The sequence below is a fragment of the Geotrypetes seraphini genome, chromosome 10, assembly GCF_902459505.1.
Source record: "Geotrypetes seraphini chromosome 10, aGeoSer1.1, whole genome shotgun sequence".
Lineage (NCBI taxonomy): Eukaryota > Metazoa > Chordata > Amphibia > Gymnophiona > Dermophiidae > Geotrypetes > Geotrypetes seraphini.
The window spans coordinates 48,317,186-48,336,562 of record NC_047093.1 but is presented as its reverse complement, the minus strand read 5'-3'; the positions used below and the strand labels follow the sequence as shown (position 1 = coordinate 48,336,562).

At 44.2% G+C, this 19,377-nt stretch overlaps 1 protein-coding gene across 1 annotated transcript in view; it reads right to left on the bottom strand.

Annotated features, from left to right (window-relative positions):
* Positions 1 to 4,894: 4,894 nt before the first annotated feature.
* The window catches only part of LOC117367941 (collagen alpha-1(XXVII) chain B-like), a 299,681-nt gene continuing 285,198 nt past the window's right edge, over positions 4,895 to 19,377 (bottom strand). Inside the window, exons 59-61 of the mRNA XM_033961061.1 lie at positions 18,527 to 18,636; positions 12,671 to 12,889; positions 4,895 to 6,557 (exon numbers count right to left, since the gene is read on the bottom strand). Coding sequence (XP_033816952.1) covers positions 6,411 to 6,557; positions 12,671 to 12,889; positions 18,527 to 18,636 — 476 coding nt within the window. The 3' untranslated portion in view covers positions 4,895 to 6,410. The remainder of the gene's footprint in view (positions 6,558 to 12,670; positions 12,890 to 18,526; positions 18,637 to 19,377) is intronic.

Genomic DNA, 19,377 nt, shown 5'->3' with positions numbered 1-19,377 from the left:
TATGATGACTCTGTTTAAGACTGGTGAGACCTCATTTAGAATATTGTGTACAATTCTGGAGGCCGCACCTTCAAAAAGATATAAAAAGGATGGAGTCAGTCCAGAGGAAGGCTACTAAAATGGTGTGTAGTCTTCATCTTAAGGTGTATGGGGACAGACAAAGATCTCAATCTGCATATTTTGGAGGAAAGGCAGGAGATATGATAGAGATGTTTAAATATCTATGTAATATAAATGCGCATGAGTCGAATCTCTTTCATTTGAAAGGAAACTGTGCAATGAGAGGGCATAGGATGAAGTTAAGAGGTGGTAAATGCATGGAACAGTCTTCCAGAAGAGGTGGTGGAGACAGAAACTGTGTCTGAATTCAAGAGGGCCTGGAATAGGCACATGGGATCTCTCAGAGAGAGAAAGAGATAATGGTTACTGTGGAAGGGCAGACTAGATGGGCCATTTGGCCTTTATCTACCATCATGTTTCTATGAACTTTGGATGTCAGTCAGACCTTAAGGGTATGAAGAATAATTGCTATAACACATTTGGATATTTATTTGAGCTCAATAAATGTTTGGAATGATTGTTCAGTGACAATGTTTAACATGTTTGTTATAATTTTAGGGTAGAACAGAGTTGTAGTTCGGGGAGTTTCCCTGTACCCCTCCTTCACATATGTTTCTGTATGGGGCTGTTGCCTGCTTTGATACAAATTGAAGTGGGCAGCAGAGCCCTCTAGTAAAGGAAGAGTGTTTGAACAGCTGGAGTGACTTCCTTCTGCATGGCTTGCGAGCATGGGGCTATTACCCGTCTGTCCAGAATGACACACCTATACAAGAAGAGGTATTAGCAAAGTAAGAACCTAATTTCTTTTCACCTCAATGGAATAGTAAGATGAAATTTATAAAGGAGCTGAGAATATATGATGAAATAACTTAATGGAACAGGACCAAATTTGTCATAGGGAAATATTGGGGAAAAGCATGATGAGATAAAAAAAAAAATGGGCCAGACTGGACTGAGCGGGCTACAACATCATCACCCCTTCCCCTACAACTTGAGCAATACATTTGTATTGGAGGCAGTTTTAGCTGCTGTTGCTGCAGTAGCAGCAGTCAGTGAAACTGTGGATGGGGAATTGCACCTTTCACACTGGCTCTCCTTTATGTTCCAGTGAGGCATACATGGTTAAGACAGACACACACATTCCTGGTATACTGATCTACCTGTACTAGGAACTCTTGAATGTCTGGGTCAAACTATTCATTGTAACTTCCTGGGTAATTGGCCAAACCTCTTGTAATCTGACCTTGAACTGAACATGTAAACATAGAATAGAAAACCTGATTAATGTAACATATATACAACCTTGCACCTAAATGCAGAAGGCTGGAAATAATTCCATAAAGCATTCCTTATTACTACCCCCACACTCTGCCACCCTTTATCCAGAGAAGCCAAGTTAGCCAGTTTATGCTGGAGTCTTTTTAGCTGGCCCTGGTTTTGAACATAAACTGCAAAATAGTGTGGAATTTGTAGTGCCTGATCCTGCCCATTGAAATCGGTGCTGTACGTCCCATAATGCACCAGGATAGGGTAGTCAGAAATCCAGGACTGTCCCAAAAATCTCCAGCCTGGAACTAGGTAACTTGGCATTCCTGCTTATCCCAGCTGAGCTGGCTCTTAGTGATTTAGATGTGTTTGTATTTTATTTTAGTAAATTCTGTGCCTAAGTTGTATAGTGACTGAATCGTGTAGTGTACTAGTTATTATGTTCATTACTAGTAGTTAGGAAGCATATGGCAGCTGCAGTTAAATTGTAAAAAATGAATCCTTTAAAATCTAACAATGACATCTAATGGTTAGCTATATTACTAAATTTTCAGGTTATTGTTCTTTTCAAACAAATAGCACTTGTATAGCACTGAAAGACATAAGCATGGCTCTACATTTTGACATTTAATAGACAGTCTTTGCTCAGAAGAGCTTACAATCTAACTTGGACAGACAGACATGACGTATAAGGTTGGGGATGCAGAACCCAAGGTGAGAAGGGTTAGGAGTTGAAAGCACTTTCGAAGAGGTGGGCTTTTAACCCTTTCAGGACCAAGGGACATATTTGTCCTATAACTTTAAAATCCTATAAATTTTGATTGGGATAGTCTACAGTTCTAAATTTGATATGTACGGATTCCATATGATACTGCCTTTATGTAAACAAACTGGTTCCGACATTCATTCATTAGCGTCGTTGCCAGATTGACGAGAAGATTCACTTGCCACACTGTCCATAAGCCAGAAGTTTGATTTAAAAAAAAAAAAATAATATTTCACAAAAAAATCAATTTTTTGGCATCTGCAAGCCCTTTTTACCATAAAAATGTCGTCAAAACCACAAAAATTGGCCTACGATCCTTATGGTCCTGAAAGGGTTAACTGGGCCTTGAACACTGCCCGAGATGGAGCCCACTGTAGGGATTTGGGCAGCTTGTTCCAAGCATACAATGCAGCAAGATAGAAGGGATGGAGATTAGAGTTGGCAGAGGAAGAGAAGAACACAGATAGGAGGAACTTACCAGCTGAGCAGAGCTCATGGTAGTGGAGGGGGGGGGACGGACACAGGGGGAGATAAGTGAAGAGAGATAGTGAGGATCAGTAAGAGGAGTTTGAATTGTAGTCAGAAACCAATGGAGTGACTTTAGGAGAGGGATAACGTGAGTATAGTGGCTATCCTGGAATATGAGTCGTGCAGCCGAATTCTGGATAGATTGGAGGGGAGCAAGATGGCTAAGTGGAAGGGCCTGAAAGCAAGTTGCAGTAGTTAGAGAATGCCACGGAGACAAATTTTCCCTGTCCCCGCAGGAACTCAATTTCCCCATCCCAACACCACAAGTTTTGTCGCTGTCCCTGCCCCATTTCTGTAAGCTCTGCCTTAACCACACAAGCCTCGAATACTGATTTTAAAGTGTTTGAGGCTTGTGCAGATGAGGACAGAGCTTGCATGAATGGGGCAGGGACAGGAAAAGAACTCACCGGCATGGAAAATGAGTTCCTGCGGAGACGGGGAAAAAATGGTCTCTGTCATTCTCTAGCAGCAGTCTAAGCATGAGGTGATAAGGGTTTTATGGTAGTGTGCTCAGAGAGGAAGGGTCAGATTTTGGTAATATTAGAGGAAGAAGCAGTAGGTTTTCTGGGCGGTGAAGGAGAGGAGCCAAAGACGACCCTGAGATTATGAGCAGACAAAACAGGAAGGATGAGAGTGTTGTCCAGAGAGACAGAGAATGAAGGAAGCGGGGAGATAGGTTTAGGTGGGAAGATGAGCAGCTCCATTTTAGCCATATTCGTTTTAGATGGCGGTGAGACATCCAGGTGGCAATGTCGGACAGGCAGGCTGAGACTCTGGTCTGGGTTTTAGTAGAGATATTTGATGCAGAGAGAGAGATCTGGGAGTCGTCAGCATAGAGGTGATATTGGAGGCTGTGGGAGGAGATCAGTGCTCTAAGTGAGCAAGTCTGACACACACATGGTATAGATGTACATATATACAGGAGCTGGAAAGAATTCCAGGAGCAATGCTCTGCATGTTTTGAAATGTGTGTGCATAGCATTCCAGTGGAAAATATATATATATGTATAATTGAAAATGCAATCTTCATGTGTGCTTTTCCTTACCTGACCTAGACATACCCCTAGAAATATGTTGTCAATATGCTTCTAGAAGCACACATGTAGAAAAATGCACAAACGTTTGACTATATTGAGGGAGGGCAGCTTTGAGATAGTCAATTAAAATGGTTCACAGTCATTCGTGTGTGGGACAAAGTGGCGCCAACATTTGAATCCAGATAATTGCATGCAAGACTCCAGCGTGTCGCCGGAAAAGTTAATTTTAAAGAACTCCGACGGGGTGTGTGAGGGGAGAACCCCTCCAGTTTACTTAATAGTGTTCGCACTGCCATGAGGGGGGAGGGGGTTGGAACCCCCCATTATAGAGGAAACTTAACTTTTTCCTAACTTTTTTTTAGGAAAAAGTTGTTTTCTGTATAATGTGGGGGGTTGCACCCCCCCCCCAAAGGCAGCCAATGGCAGCGCGAACAGTATTGAGTAAAGTAGGGGGGGTTCCCCCCATGCCCCCCATCGGAGCTCTTTAAAATTAACTTTTACAGCGGTGCGCTGGAGTCTTGCGTGCAATTGTCTGGGCTGAAATGTCGGCGCGGCTTTGTCCGGCGCGCTTTTGTCCCATCACCATTAAAATGGGCTAAAATACCTTCAGAATTTGTCTTCTCAATTTCAGATTATTTTTCCCTCGAACATTTTCTTCTTATCTGTTCATGTTTTATGATATCAGATTTATTTAAGGTTGGACTTGATGGGCCTTGAGTCTTAATTGAATCTAGCAAGATATGATACATTACAGATTCTAAACTCTCACGTATATTCCCCTGTTCACAGTCACCATTTCACTAGTGATTGATTGTTTCAGACATGAAATATTTGTTCAAATAGCAGCTTTGCCAGGCACAATCTGCTACATGTATGAATAAAATAAGCTAGATAAATTAAGAAATAGAAATAAATGCTTGTCTCTTTTTCCCCCCCCCCCTCCTTAATGTTTTGTCACATTAAAGATGCAGGAGCTACACATTTTGCCTTAGTCTGAAATCAAATTAAGCTGTTCTCATTTCTTCCATTTTCCTGTACTTATCTGGAACAGCAGTGATTCATCAAGTTCAGCATTCTGGAAAGGAACATGGTATTCCTAACTCATTATTAAGACAATGAGAGGCTTGGGGAGGATAGAGTAGCAGTGAGGACTAGGAAAAAGTGAATTACCAAGATGTTTAGGATGAAGAACAATATATTAAATATTAAATAAACTAAACTAATTTCATAATTGTGGTGAGGTATTCAATATGAAATTTTATAGTTCATTTACCAACAAAACCACCAAATAGTTTAAACAAGGTACAAGTACACATTCAAATGAGCTGACACTCAGAAATAAAAAAAAGATTATAGTACTTAATTTTCAAATTTACATATAGAAAATATCAAGCTAAGACTTGTACAACAAGGTAAACAAGGCCAGCAGATTGCTGGTGTGACAACTCCTGTTATGACCGAGGCAGATGCTGACTATAACTGGAATTTAAATAAGGGGTAGGGATTAGTGCTTGAAACCCACAAGGGAGCCAATGCTTTTAAGGCATCTGCCGAGACCATATCTACAATCAAAAGTATTCAATTTAATATTTATAGAAGAAAAACAACATCCAAAGCTCTCTCGCCTCCCAGGGTAAGAATCCTTACAACCTCTGTAGGAAATTGTACAAATGTGGGTACAACCCAAATCCTGAAATACAAAATCCTTTGGAACTCAAATGAGAATAGTTTGTTTTACAAAATGGTCTGTTGATGGCATACAGAAGCCATTAAAATGCAAAAAATATTTGTTTTGATTACAAATATTAGGTAGACGTGAATGGTCCATAGTAGACAATGTTTTCAGGTCAGTGCCGAGGCTGTTGGCATCTTTGGAACTGTAACCCACAAATAATACAAAGCTTTTCAGCACCAGTAATTTCACAGTGGGAAATCAAGCAGGTAAGATGGGGACTGTTGAGCATCCATCTCTTCCATGCATTTTGGATCATAATGTCTCCTCCCAGTTATTACAGTGTGAGAGGTCAAGAGCTCTCTCTCATGGAAGGGGATGGTACAGTACTTTGTTTTTTATATATATCTCTAGATATTTATATCTCTATCAATATTTATATAACATTTATTTCACCTTCATTATTTTCTAGTATTGCACATCAAAATGTTTCCTGTAGACAGCAGGCCAAGTGCCTCTAACACCTTCAGTTTCCTTCTTTCTTGTATGAAAGTTAAGGATGGAGAAAGCTTGAACTCATGTTGGGCTACTCTGTACTGAGGTGTAGGCCAATTCTTGGCAATGCTGAAGATTTCTGTTAGGATTAAATTTTTTTATTTTTAGGTTTATTATTTTGCCCAAACTCAGGCCATACTTGTTGCAAACAAGCTCTTTCTTAGTTCCTGCAGTTATCAGGGTAGTGCTATGTCCAAGTTTGCTTGACTGACATTTCAGTCATCTTCTTGTGGCTTTCTTCAGTTTGATACATCAAGGAAACTCATATACAGCACCTCCCAGACAGCCGCAAGAACTCTGACACCCGCTGCAGAAGTCCTAAAGAACAAACTCTTACTTGAACTGGAGCAGCAGTGGAAGTACTGCTGGATGTACATAGGCAGGACGGTGCTTTTTTCACTTCTCATTCTAACTACAGCACATAATAGCCAGTGTTTCAGAACTGAATGGCCAGCCATCCTCTTGTTCATGAGGTATGACAGTTGCTAATGAAAGAAGTCCTAGAAATGTCAATGTTATAGAGAGGTCAGAGGAAACAGACAGGGCCGACTTCTAGATGGTACAACTTTCCTGGCTGTGATGGTGGAAGGTTGTATATGCTGACAATTGGTAACTGGTGGGCATCCTGCGTCCGAAATAGGAAGAGAGTTTGGTGCCAGAGTCCATCCTGGAGCTGTGAATAGACAGATTAATCACTGATAAGAAAGACAGATGCTCCGTTATAAAAATAGCTCCAATGTGCAAAGATGCTTATTCTAAAAAGATGTAAAACAGTACTAAGGGGGTTCATAGACATCCAAAGTTCATAGAAATATGATGGCAAACAAAGGCCAAATTGCCAATCTAGTCTGCCTATCCACAGTAACCATTATCTCTTTCTCTCTCAGAGATCCCACGTGCCTATCCCAGGCCCTCTGTTTCCACCTCTTCTTCCAGGAGACTGTTCCATGCATCTACCACCCTTTCCGTAAAAAAGTATTCCCTCAGATTACTCCGGAGCCTATCACTTCTTAACTTCATCCTATGCCCTCTCATTGCAGAGTTTCCTTACAAATGAAAGAGACTTGACTCATGCACATTTATATTATGTAGGTATTTATTTATCAATGTGGGCTACTGTTAACCCTTTATTTGGCATTGTTGCTCAGAAGCAAAATGTGTCTTCCATGGCTCTTATAGGAGATCTGCATCTCCAAACACCTGTTTACTTGGTACTGTTGCTCTCGTTCAACATCAAGTTACATAAAGCAGCCATTTCACCATCTGCCAATTAAAGGGTTAAGATGGGTTATTTTAGGACAGGGGCTCATTTTATGCAGAGACCTTGTGCTAAAATAAATCTTCAAACATTGATAAATTCCCCCTAAAGGTTTTAAATGATAGCACTAGTGACAAAATACTGGTCATAAAAGCTATCCCAACAGATCCTACTGACTTTGCTTTAATTATTTATATATTTTCATTAGAACAGCTTGACCTAAAAAAATTATTTAACCAAAAGTTTTTTTTAAAGGTGAGGAGGACCGTCAAATAAATCAGGAAACTTCAGTGCCTTTATTCACAGTTATTTTATCAAGCTCCTCACAAATGACATTATTAGTCCAATATTCTATAAATGGTGCTTTACGTTAGATGTTGGTAGGCACTGTACTGGCACCTAACAAGTGCAAAATGTCATTAAAAAAAATAATAGCATAAAAAAAAAATAAATCTGCATCGTGGCTACAGAGGCACTTTACAGTGCCTAATGATGGAAATGTAGGCCTGGAAAACCCTGGCCTGCATTTCCAGTGACTACCCTTTCACGGGTGTATTCAAATATTTGGGAGTGCAACTCACGAGCTGTGTGGGACGGTTATATCGTGCTAATGTAGATGCTTTGTTGGCCGCTACGGAGGGTTGTTTTGCACAGTGGATGTCTCTGCCTCTCTCTTTTTATGGTAGGGTTCACTTGTATAAGATGGTTATTTTTCCCCGCTGGTTGTATGTACTCCAGTTGCTGCCTCTTTGTCTTCGTCGTAGCGATCTTCAACGGCTTCATAGGCAGCTGACCCGATTCCTCTGGCAAGGCAAGAAGTCTCAGATATCGATCTCTTATCTGTTCGGCTCGGGAGGGATCGGGGGTGTGGGACTCCCGGATATCGGCCTCTATAATCTGGCTTGCTTGCTGAGATTTTTGGGAGACTGGTGCTTACGGAGTGATGACTATCTTTTTCGGGACTTTGAACATGCTCTTTTCTCTCCTTGGCACTTGTTTTCGTTGTCTCAGGTGCCTGTTCGCCTCTTGCCCCCCGCGTTCCGATCTAGTTTCATCCTTCGGTCGTGGCGTTTTTCTTGGAAGGCATTGGTCGGGTTGCTGGGGGGGGACCATCAAGTTTCGGATCAGTTGTCTATACGGGGGAATCCGCAGTTTCTGCCTGGCTGTGATAACTCGGTCTTTGTGCGATGAACTGGAGAGGGTTTTCTTCTTCTTGAGCATTTATTGGATGAGGAGGGGGCGATAAGACCTTGGGGAGACTTTCCCATGCTTCATTCCTTGGGTGTGGGAGGTCTGTTTGCGTATCGGCAAATTCATCATTATGTGAGGTCCTTGGCACGCCCGGGCTTACGGTTTCGGTTGGGTAACCAATTTCATCTATTTTTTGCCCAATTTTATGCTTGTGGCTTGACGGTGTCTGCGTTGCATGGGGCTTTGCGGCGGCTTACTCCTCAGAAGTCTTATACGGCTTTGGAGAACCGCTGGGGTAGAGATCTGGGCATACCTGGTGAGTCCTTGAACTTTCCTTCCCTTATTGGTCGTATCTCTTCTATTTCTATTAGTGCAGAACTGAGGGAATGCCAATTTCGAGTGGTTTATCGAGCGTATTTTTCCCAAGAGCAGGTCCACAAGGTTGGGGGCATTTCTTCTCCAATCTGCCCTAAGTGTACACTGGGGTGCAACTCCTTTTTTCATGCATTTTGGGGATGCCCTCGAGTGAAAGTCTTTTGGAGAGCCGTACTCCGCTTTTTGGAGCGGCTTGTTGGTCACGCTATTCCGATGTCTCCGGTAGGCTTGCTTTTAGATAGATATGAATCTTTGCGAGTGCCTGCTCGGAGACATCGGTTGCTGATCCGGAAAGGTGCTGTTATAGGAAAGAAGGTCATTCTTAGCGTTTGGACGCAAGACATAGCGCCTGCTTACTGGGCTTGGAGGAATCATTTTCATAATTTGATGCTCTTGGAGCAGCGCCATGCTCGATTATCTGTCAGGCGGTCGAAGATTTTCCTGCAGACCTGAGACCCCTACATCTCCTCGCTTTCCTCTAGGGCCAGAAGTCTGGTCTTAAATTCACTCTGTTGCTGATACCTTATGCTCTCAGCTGTTTTCCCCGGGTTGGTGGGTGGATGTTTGGGCGAGTGTGAATGGTGGGTATGAGTGGTTGGAAGTATGTGGAGTTCGGTGGGTAGGGTGGGATTACACATTGAGGGTGGGAGGATGGGATTTGGTTCTTTTGTTTGATATGTGCTGAGCGGCATAAGCAAACAGCTTGCTCAGCATACTCCTTTCTTGCTGGGGGGTTTTTGGATATGGATTGGGTCTCATGGTGTGGGTTTGGGATGGGGTGGGGGTTTGGGCTTTGGAGGGGGTGGGGATTGGGGGGATTCTTTGGTTGGGGTGAAAATGTGTTTGATGGTACGTTTGGTGTTCGCGACCTTGTTGTACTGTCGTGCTGTATTGTGTATTTACTGCTGATGTGCCAATAAAACATGATTTATACTAAATGTAGTACCCTCTGCTTCAGGAAAAAAATCTATCATAATAATGAAGCAGTTGTCTTTGTCTCAGCTGCTTCTTTATTAAGAGAGATTTTCCATTGAACAAAGCCATCTTTTGTATCGATGTATCCCCTCCCTTAGTGCTCTCCCACTGCATCAGCACTCACCCCCCCACCCCACAGGTCCCTTACAGACAGGCCACCCACATTGGCTCCAACCAGCCAGGATCCTCCCATATTACCTGCATTCCAGGCAGCTCCCTTCAGCTACCCTCCTCCCCATGGCCAGCCTCCTACCCTGACTCACTCCACAGGTGATATCCACTCACTCCTACCCTAGCAGCTGCCTTCTTCAAAACTGTGCTGCTGACCCCTTTCAGTACTACAGCTAGAGGTTTCAAGCTGCCATAGAAAGTATCTGCCAGATGATCATATCTACCTCCATTGTTCCCAAGACCCATCTCCTTTTCTCACCCTTTAGTTCTCCCATTTCCCAAGCCTCCTATTCCCTTCCATCTTTCATCTACTTCTCGTTAGTGCATTTTTACCTTCTGTATTCACCATCCTCTCCTTTGATGCCCCCATATGTTCTCTCTCACATGCTTCCACAATTCCCAGCATCTCCCCTCCCTCCACTCTTATAGCCCAAAATCTTCTCTCTGTCCCCTACCATCCTTGTAGCCTGACGTCTTCCTTCATCTCCAGCTGCCATCCCTCCTACTTTCATCATGGTCCAGCATCTCTTTTTCTTTCCTTCCTCCCTCCCTTTCACCTCAGCTCCTGCATCTCTCCCTTTTCTCTTCCCTCCCGTTATCCAGCACATCTCTTTCTCTCATCTCCACCTCTCATTACTTCTTAACTTGCAACAACTTAAATATACCACAGTATTTTTAGGCAAGTGGCATTAGGGCCTTTCAAGTCACAATGACTTAAGACCCTAATGCAGCTTGATGAATTCCCCTTTAAATGACACTGGAATGCTGGATCGATGATTAATTTGGTGGGAGGCTTGATCAAAGAGCTATGAATAATAGTATTGAACTCTCCTGATTTGACACCATGCTCAGCATTAAAACACTTTTTTTTCTTAAGATATTTGAGCTAGAGCTGTGTAAATGAAAATATACAAATAAAGAAAAATCAAATAGGGTGTGTTGGGATAATTTTTTTTAATTAGTATTTTATAAATATGACGTAAGTCCTTTTGAGGCTTGATAAAATAGGCTCAAACAAGGGCCCCTAGAAGTGCACAAATGCTACTGCTCAATTTGAATCTTCTTCAAAGGTGTAAGTATGTATTTTATAAAATATATGTGCAGACTGCAATTCTGCCCCAGCTTTACCCAAACTAAACTCCAAGGAATGCCTATGAGCAAACTGTGTAATGGTGTGCCTACTTTGTGCCTAGGTACACGTATAAAATGTTATATGAGCCTGCTTTCATGTGTAATACATGCTTTGCACATAAGAAAAGCTTTACAAAATGAACCCCATAGAGGGTAATTGTGAAATGGGAGGCCTGAGCTAGGAAGCTCCGCCAGCACATATTTATAGCAAAGTGGCCTCCCTGAAGCTTTCATACAGGGTTGCAGATGCTCAAAGGCAGTAACTTCCCCCCCTAAATTTCTGTGGATATGCATACATTAAAAAAAAACAAAAAACACACCAACACCCACTTTCCAACTGCCCTAGCTTCACCCAGTTTATGCCCTCAAGAATGTCTGTGCATATACCATGCACTAGTAGCATAAATACATGCACATACCGTATAAACTCAAATATAAAGCAACATGAATATAAACCGAGGTAACCTTTCCACCCCCCCCCCAAAAAAAAAGGAGGAAAAAAGGTTGACTTGAATATAAACTGGGGGGAGAGGGGGTTTAATATTCAAGTGCAATGCGTTGCCTTGTCCTGCCAGGCTCTGCACCCTGTTCCCCCTCCCTCCCTGTTCTGCTAATCTCTGCACTCATCCCCCGTTCCTCCCTGCCCTGCCCTGCCAGGTTCAGTACCTTGTCCCCCCCTCTCTCCCAATGCCTTGCAGGCCTCCACCAGGCCTTCCATAAGTCCTGGTGGTTCAGCAGTGAGCCGGGACAACAGGGATCCCTCCTGCCTCCTGTCCCAGACGATTCTAAGAATTTTTACCTCCCTTCCGCCTCCCGTACCTTTAGAATCCCCGGCGGCGAGAACTTGTGGCAGCCAATCAGCTAGTGGCTCTGCACGGCAGGAGTGAAGGAAGGTCGCTCCAGCTGCGGTTCACCGCTGGACCACCAGGGATTCTAAATGTATGCGGGGGAGGTGGGAGGAAGGTAAAAATTCTTAGAATTGGTTGGGACAGGGGTGGAAGGGATCCCTGCTGTCCTGGCCCACCATTGGACCACCAGGGATGTAAAAGGCACATCAGGGAGGGAGGTAAAAGTTAGTAGAGTTGCCAGGGACAGGAGATGGAAGGGATCCCTCCTGTTCCGGCCCACCAGGTCTCACTGCAGGCCCAGCAGAGGCCTGCAACAGGTTCAGGAGGGGGCAGGTCAACGCTGGTCCGAATATAAACTGAGAACCCCATTTTTGGGCCATTTTATTGGCTCAAAAATCTCTGCTTATATTTGAGTATATATGATACATATGTATAGAGAGGGGAGGAGTGGCCTAGTGGTTAGAGCTGCTGCCTCAGCATCCTGAGGTTGCAAGTAGAGAGCTGCACGGGAACGGGGACGACGGGAATCCCGCGGACCCGCGGGCATCCCGCGGGTTCCCCCTTCGGGTCACGGGGATCCCGTGGGGACGCCCCCTAGGGTCGCGGTAATCCCGTGGGGACGCCCCCTAGGGTCGCGGGGATCCTGCATGTAAAATGTTTTACATGTGAAAAAGGCTTGTAAAATGACCCCTTTAGTGCCTTTGTTTCTTGCATAGCAGTTTCTTTAGTTATCTTATATACGGAGCTACAATAATTCTATTTCTAAGAAACTGCCATAGAGCACGCGTCTGCTCATTGTTCCCAGACCCACAATATTAGACTTAAGGAAATCCATACCATACAGTCATCCACCAAAACATCTGGTTGAAACTGTCCTCCTGCCTCAAAAACCTGTCCGTTCCAGGCCTTGAAGCGTACTGCTGTATGTGAGGGCTTCTCAGCTGCTACTTCTTGCCAAATGGTCATGTTCAAACAGTGAATAGTGATGTGCTGGACTACCTCTGAACTTAGGAGATGAAGAAAATTCATTTGGACTCGACCAACATCGAACTCCAGCTATAACGTGGTATAAAAGAAAATAGAATATGTACTCAATTCTGTAGAAAAATCAAACACAAATGAATGGGGTAATATTCAGAAGACTCATATAATTGCAATGGACCCATAGGTATTTAGTAGTAGTGGACATTGTAATGAATTTTCAAAAGGAAGCTATAAGACTAGATTCCCTTTGAAAATTGTCTATACACTGGTGGCCAAAATTGAGGAAACACCTAGCATTTTAGTCATTACGCTTTAAAAACATGGCTATAACATCATAATTGTATTTAATGCATAACTTTTTGACTAATGACAGAAACTCTGCAAACAAAACCAGCATAATAACATAAGAATTGCCATATTGGGTCAGACCAAACGTCCATCAAGCCCAATATCTTCTTCTCAATAGTAGCTAACCCAGGTCCCAAGTAGTAGAACAGATAGCACCAATGCTAGGAAATTTTTCTTCACTCAGAGGGTGGTGGACACCTGGAATGCGCTTCCGGAGGATGTGATAGGACAGAGTACATTAAGGGGATTCAAAGAGGGATTGGACAAGTTCCTGAGGGATACAGGGATTGAGGGATATAGATAGAGGTAGAGATAGAGATAGGATCATGAAGGGTATAGACAGAAGAAACATGGGGATTAAAGGGTCTTAGACAAAGGATCACTTACAGGTCAAGGACCTGATGGGCCGCCGCGGGAGCGACTGCTGGGCACGATGGACCCCTGGTCTGACCCAGCGGAGGCAACTTCTTATGTTCTTATGTTGCGTATCCCAGAAATAAGCAGTGAATTTCTCCAAGCCATCTCAATAATGGCCTATGGACTTCTCTTTTAGGAAATTATCCAAACTTTTTTAAAACACTGCTAAGCTAACCGATTTCACCACATTCTCTGGCAATGAATCCCAGAGTTTAATTACATGTTGTGTGAAGAAATATTTTCTCTGGTTTGTTTAAGTCTACTACTTAGTAGAGCTTCATCGCATGCCCCCTAGTCCTAGAAAGAGTAAACAAGCGATTCACATCTACTCTTTCCACTCCATTCAGTATTTTATAGATGTCTATCATATCACGCCTGAGCCATCGCTTCTCCAAGCACAAAAATAATGCTGTTCGTAAGCTGCCTAAGCTAATAATAATAATTTTTCCAGTTATCCGATGACTTCAGCTCATTTCATATCCTTTAGCCTTGATTACTGATACACATCTTCTTGGCATGCTGTTCACAAGTCTTTGGAGATCAATAGGTGGAACCAGGAGTTGATTATTGCTGCTATCAGCTCCTGTTTGTTGGACGTTCACTTTGCTGCTACTACTCTCTTTAATCTGGCCATGAAGTTCTCAAGAGGGTTGAGATCTGGGCTGTTTCCTGGACAGTCCAGCAACTCAACCTTGTTCTCTTTGAACCAGGTGAGGTTTTTTGTTTTTTTTTTGCTGTGTGGCCTGGGGTGTTATCCCGTTGAAAAATGAATGGTCAACTGCTACCAAAGATGTCTCTAGCTGAGGGCAGGACCTTGGGCTGAAGGACCTCCTTTATGTATTTGTCAGCATTTATCACTCCATCAAGCACTTGCAATCAACCCACATCATCTCTGGATATGCAGCCCCATATCATAGCAACTCGGAGATTGCTTCATGGTAGCAAGCAGTCCTCGTTCAGTCACCGATGAAGAAAATGGACACCGTCACTGCCAAATATGGAGATAAGCATCTCATCACTCCACAATACCTTTTTCCACTGCTCTATGGTTCAGCTGGCATGCTCTTTAGCCCAGTTCAAATGTTTACAATGCTGAACTGTGCTGAGGAAGGTTTTTTCCCTGGGAATTCTTGTTCGCAGGCCTGCTTTCACCAGTCAATGGTGAACTGTCCGGTCTTACACCAACACCCCTGTTTCGGCCAGTGACTTATTGATATCAGCAGCAGTTAATTTCCGATTCAGTAGAGTCATTCTCACTATCCTTTTATCAGTCTGAGATGTAACCTTTTTCTGGCCCCTTGCAGCCTTGTTTTTGATTCTTCTAGTTTCTTCAAAGCACTTGCAGAGTTTCAGTACCCCAGCGGTGACACACCTTAACCAATTTTAGCTGCAATTTTGCGGTAACTGTAGCCTTCTTTTCTTAAGGTTATGGCTGTTGCTCTCTTTTTAGGTGACCAGTCAAATCTCTTCTGCAAAATTTAGATTCTGAAAACTGTATCCCGATTGTAGGCAGCTGTCGGTGTCCAACATCTGTCTAGCCAGCTAATTGGGACGCACGTTAAAAAAAAAAAAAAAGCTCCCCAGGCAGGCCGTCTACATTGAAGGCGCCTCCGGGAGCTTAGGGAGGCCCACAAAACCGCCTAAGCTCACCTAAGGCTAGGTGTGGCCTTAGGCGAACCTAGGCAGCAGTACGTGTCTCCCTAGGCCGGGGGTCGGCAACCTGCGGCTCCAGAGCCGCATGCGGCTCTTTTCCACCTTTGCTGCGGCTCCGGTAGTGTGTCACGCAGGCATGCAGGTTACAAGTCCGGCGTCGCGGCGGGAAATAGCCATGCTGAGCAGTGAGCTCAGCACATACACAGATGAAAGCCTTGCTTGCTGATTGGTCCGGCGGCCCCGCCCCGCCGTGCCGCCGGACCAATCAGCAAGCAAGGCTTTCATCTGTGTAGTGCTGAGCTCACTGCTCAGCATGGCTATTTCACGCCGCGACGCCGGACTTGTAAGGTGCCTGAAAAAGAAATCATCCTGGCCGGGGTCGGTGTCATGCTCCGGAGATCTACAGCCTTCCTATCTCCCTCTCCCTTCTACCTGCTTCCGGCCACATCCCCTGCTCCGCGGCTCTCTTCGGCAACTCAGCAGTAGCGATCGACACAAGCTTCTGACGTCGGGGCCTACCCTCTGCGAGTCCCGCTTGTTTCAACTTCCTTTTTCCACAAAGGCGGGACTCGTAGAGGGAAGGCCTCGATGTCGGCAGCTTGTCTTGATCACTGCTGCTGACGAGTTGCTGAAGAGAGCCGCGGAGCAGGGGGGTGTTGCCAGGTGCAGGTAGAAGGGAGAGGGCCAGATGCAGGACTCGTGGGTGAGGGAGCAGAAGAGAGAGAGAAAGAGAGAGGGGAGGGAAACAAAAGGAAATATTTCATACTGGGCTGGGCCGGAGTGGAGGGAGGGTGGAAAGATTCTGGCTACAGGGTGCATTTACAAAGGAAAAGGGGGGAAAGCTGAAAATGGAGATAGTGACACAAAGAAGAGAAAGGGTAAGCAGGACCTACTGAATAAGGATAGAGATACAGAGGGGACATGAAGAGGAGGTGAAATAGAGACATAGAAGTAATGCTGAAAAAGTGTGGGGGGGAGATAAAGACATTGAAAGGGCAAATGGTGAACATGGGGTAAAGACAAGGACAGAGACAAATGAAGATTCTGAAAAAGTGGTGAGATAGGGATATAGGTGAGATGGACACAAAGAAGGGTGATGCTGGAAAATAAGTGGAATGGTAATTCTGACAGACACAGAAGGGAAATGCTGGATCAAGGAGAGATGGGGCTCAGGCTGGATGGAATGAGGAGAAATGCCTTGTTGGCCCGGAATTTCCTCTCCTACGTCAGAATTGACGTCAGGGAGCGGAATGCTGGTCAGCGCAACACTTCTGCAGGGAAAGCTTGGGACGGCGGTGGCTTGGGGGCTGTTCCCCGATTGCGGTGGCAACAAACCGAGTGGCTTGGGGGACGGCACGGAGACAGAAAGAAGGGGGAACAGGGAGACAGAAAGAAAAAGTTGGGGGAGAGAATGAGGTCTGGAGGAGAGGAAACATACAGGAGGCTGAAAGAAAGGAAGAAAGATTGAATGCACAGTCAGAAGAAGAAAGTGCAACCAGAGACTCATGAAATCACCAAATAGCAAAGGTAGGAAAAATGATTTTATTTTCAATTTAGTGATCCTGTATATAGCATTAAGATAAGAAACAATATATGCAGTGTTAGATTTGTTTTATAATGGTTTTGCGGCTCCAAGTTTTTTTTTCTTTTCGAAAACGGGTTCAAGTGGCTCTTTATGTCTTAAAGGTTGCAGACCCCTGCCCTAGGCCAACGGGAAAGGCGTACAAAGTTGTAATTAGACGTGGCTGCTACACTTATTGCGGCAAGGGATCTCTCTGCTGCGATACATATAGCGGCCATGGCTGCCAGTCCCCCCCTGAAAGATCATGGCAGTAGGGAGTCCAACCCCTCCTGCTGGACCCCCCCAAAGAACCCCCCTCCCAGAAGATCGCCAGTAGGAGGGTGCCCCACCTCTCCTGCTGGACCCCAATGACCCCCCCCCAACAACCCCCCCTCCCAGGACCCCCCTAACAGAAACTCCCAATCCCCCTCCCTGGAACCCCCCCCAGGCTCACCTTGAAAGGTGGTCGGCAAGATGCGTCTTCCAACCATCTAGCCGGCAGGCCTGCCTCCATCCAAATGAGGCGGGCCTGCCCTTCTCTGGCCCATCCCAAACGAGCCTAAGACCTGATTGGCCTAGGCGCCTAAGGCCCATAGGAGGGGTCTTAGGCGCCTGGGCCAATCAGGCCTTAGGCTCGTGTAGGATGGGTACCTGGTAAAAACCCAAATAGTTCCAACATTCCATACTACCAATCTCAGGGCAAGCATTGGCTTCCCCCATATCTGTCTCAATAGCAGACAATAGACTTTTCCTCCAGGAACTTGCCCAAACCTTTTTTAAACCCATCTATGTTGACCACTGTTACCACATCCTCTGGCAACGGGTTCTAGAGCTTAACTATTCTGAGTGAAAAAATATTTCCTCCTATTGGTTTTAAAAGTATTTCTATGTAACTTCATCGAGTGTCCCCTAGTCTTTGTAATTTTTGATGGCACAAAATAATCGTTTCACATGTACTCATTCTATACCACTCAGGATTTTGCAGAATTCAATCTTTTCCAAGCTGAAGAGCCCTAACCAAATTGACCAGTGGTATAGTAAGGAAGGGGGTCGGGGGTGGACTGCCTTGGGCACTGTCTTGGTGGGGGCGCTGGCACTTCTCCGTGCCCTCCCCACACACACACTCACACCCTCCCTTCCCCACCCCTGCACCTGTTTAAAATCTTTGCCAGCATGAGCAACTACTCTAGCCTGCTGCTCGCGTTGACCTGGTTCTCTCTGAAACCACTTCCGGTCATGGAGCCAGGAAGTGACATCAGAGGGAATGCCAACCCAAGCAGCAGGCTGGAGAAGCTGCTCGTGCTGGCAAAGATTTAAAGAGGTACAGGGGTGGGAAGGGAGGGTGTGGGAGCATGGAAGGAGCAAAGGGGTTGATATAGGGGGGTGAAGAGGAGGGCACGAGGGGGGAGAATCAATGCTGAACATTAATAAGAAACACATATTACAAACCTTAAGTAACCCAAACAGCCCTGCATATTACAAAAAGAAAGAGTCAAGTGCTAGTTTCCTTTGGATGAAATTGGAACTTGTGGGATTATGGACCTGCATCACTGGACTATCAAGGGCCGTGTACTGCAATGACTATTAACTGCGTTTTCTTTGTATGCCACGCTGCATTTTTTTTCTGATAGTATTCTTCCTTAAGATGTGATAAACATTAGTACTGTAAGATCATAGGGAAACTTGAAGACAGTGAAACTAAGGACGGAACTGTTAGTGCCATCATGTACCTTTGAGACCGTGACGGGCTTGAGACAGGTCTGTCCACCTTGAGTGAAGTCACACATGACTTCAATAGTATCCGAAGAACAGCCAAGGTTTGGATCAATCCAGTAAGTGCCTGTGGAAAGACTAAGTTTAAACTTTAACAAGAAACAATCTTCAGGGACACAATTTCCTCAGCAAGAACAGAACTATTTAAGAAGGCAATTTCAGAGGGTAAAATGGCCTGACAAGTGCCCTCCTGACATATTTCTAAAAGTTTAAGCTTAAGACTGTGTTGCTCAAAGAATCTTATGGCAGTACAGTTTAATAACCAGTATGGGCATTTGATCTGATAGCTTATGAATGAATCTAAAATATTTTGATTATTATAGTTAATATTTGTGTATGTCCATCAGATTAGGAAAGGTTCAGTTTTTTTGGGCAAGTCCAACTAATAAAATTAAAGAGACTTCTTTGAAACTGAATGGAACGGAATATCCTATTGACACTACCATTAAAATATTAGGAGTCACCTTAGACCAATCATTAACCTTTGATGTTCAAATTGATGCCTTGGTCAAAAAATGTTTTTTCACACTGTGGAAACTTTGCAGCATAAAATCTTATTTTGATTTTTCATAATTTAGATTATCGGTGCAGTCTTTGGCCCTAAGCACTTTAGACTACTGTAATATCACTTACTTGGGATCTTATAAGAAAACTATTAAGAGAATGAGTATTATTCAGAATACGGCAATACGGCTGATTTTTAGTTTGAAAAAGTCAGAACACGTAACACCTTATAAAAATAATTGTATTGCTTGCCAGTGGAAGCTAGAATTGTTTTCAAATTTGCTTGTTTATGTTATAAAACACT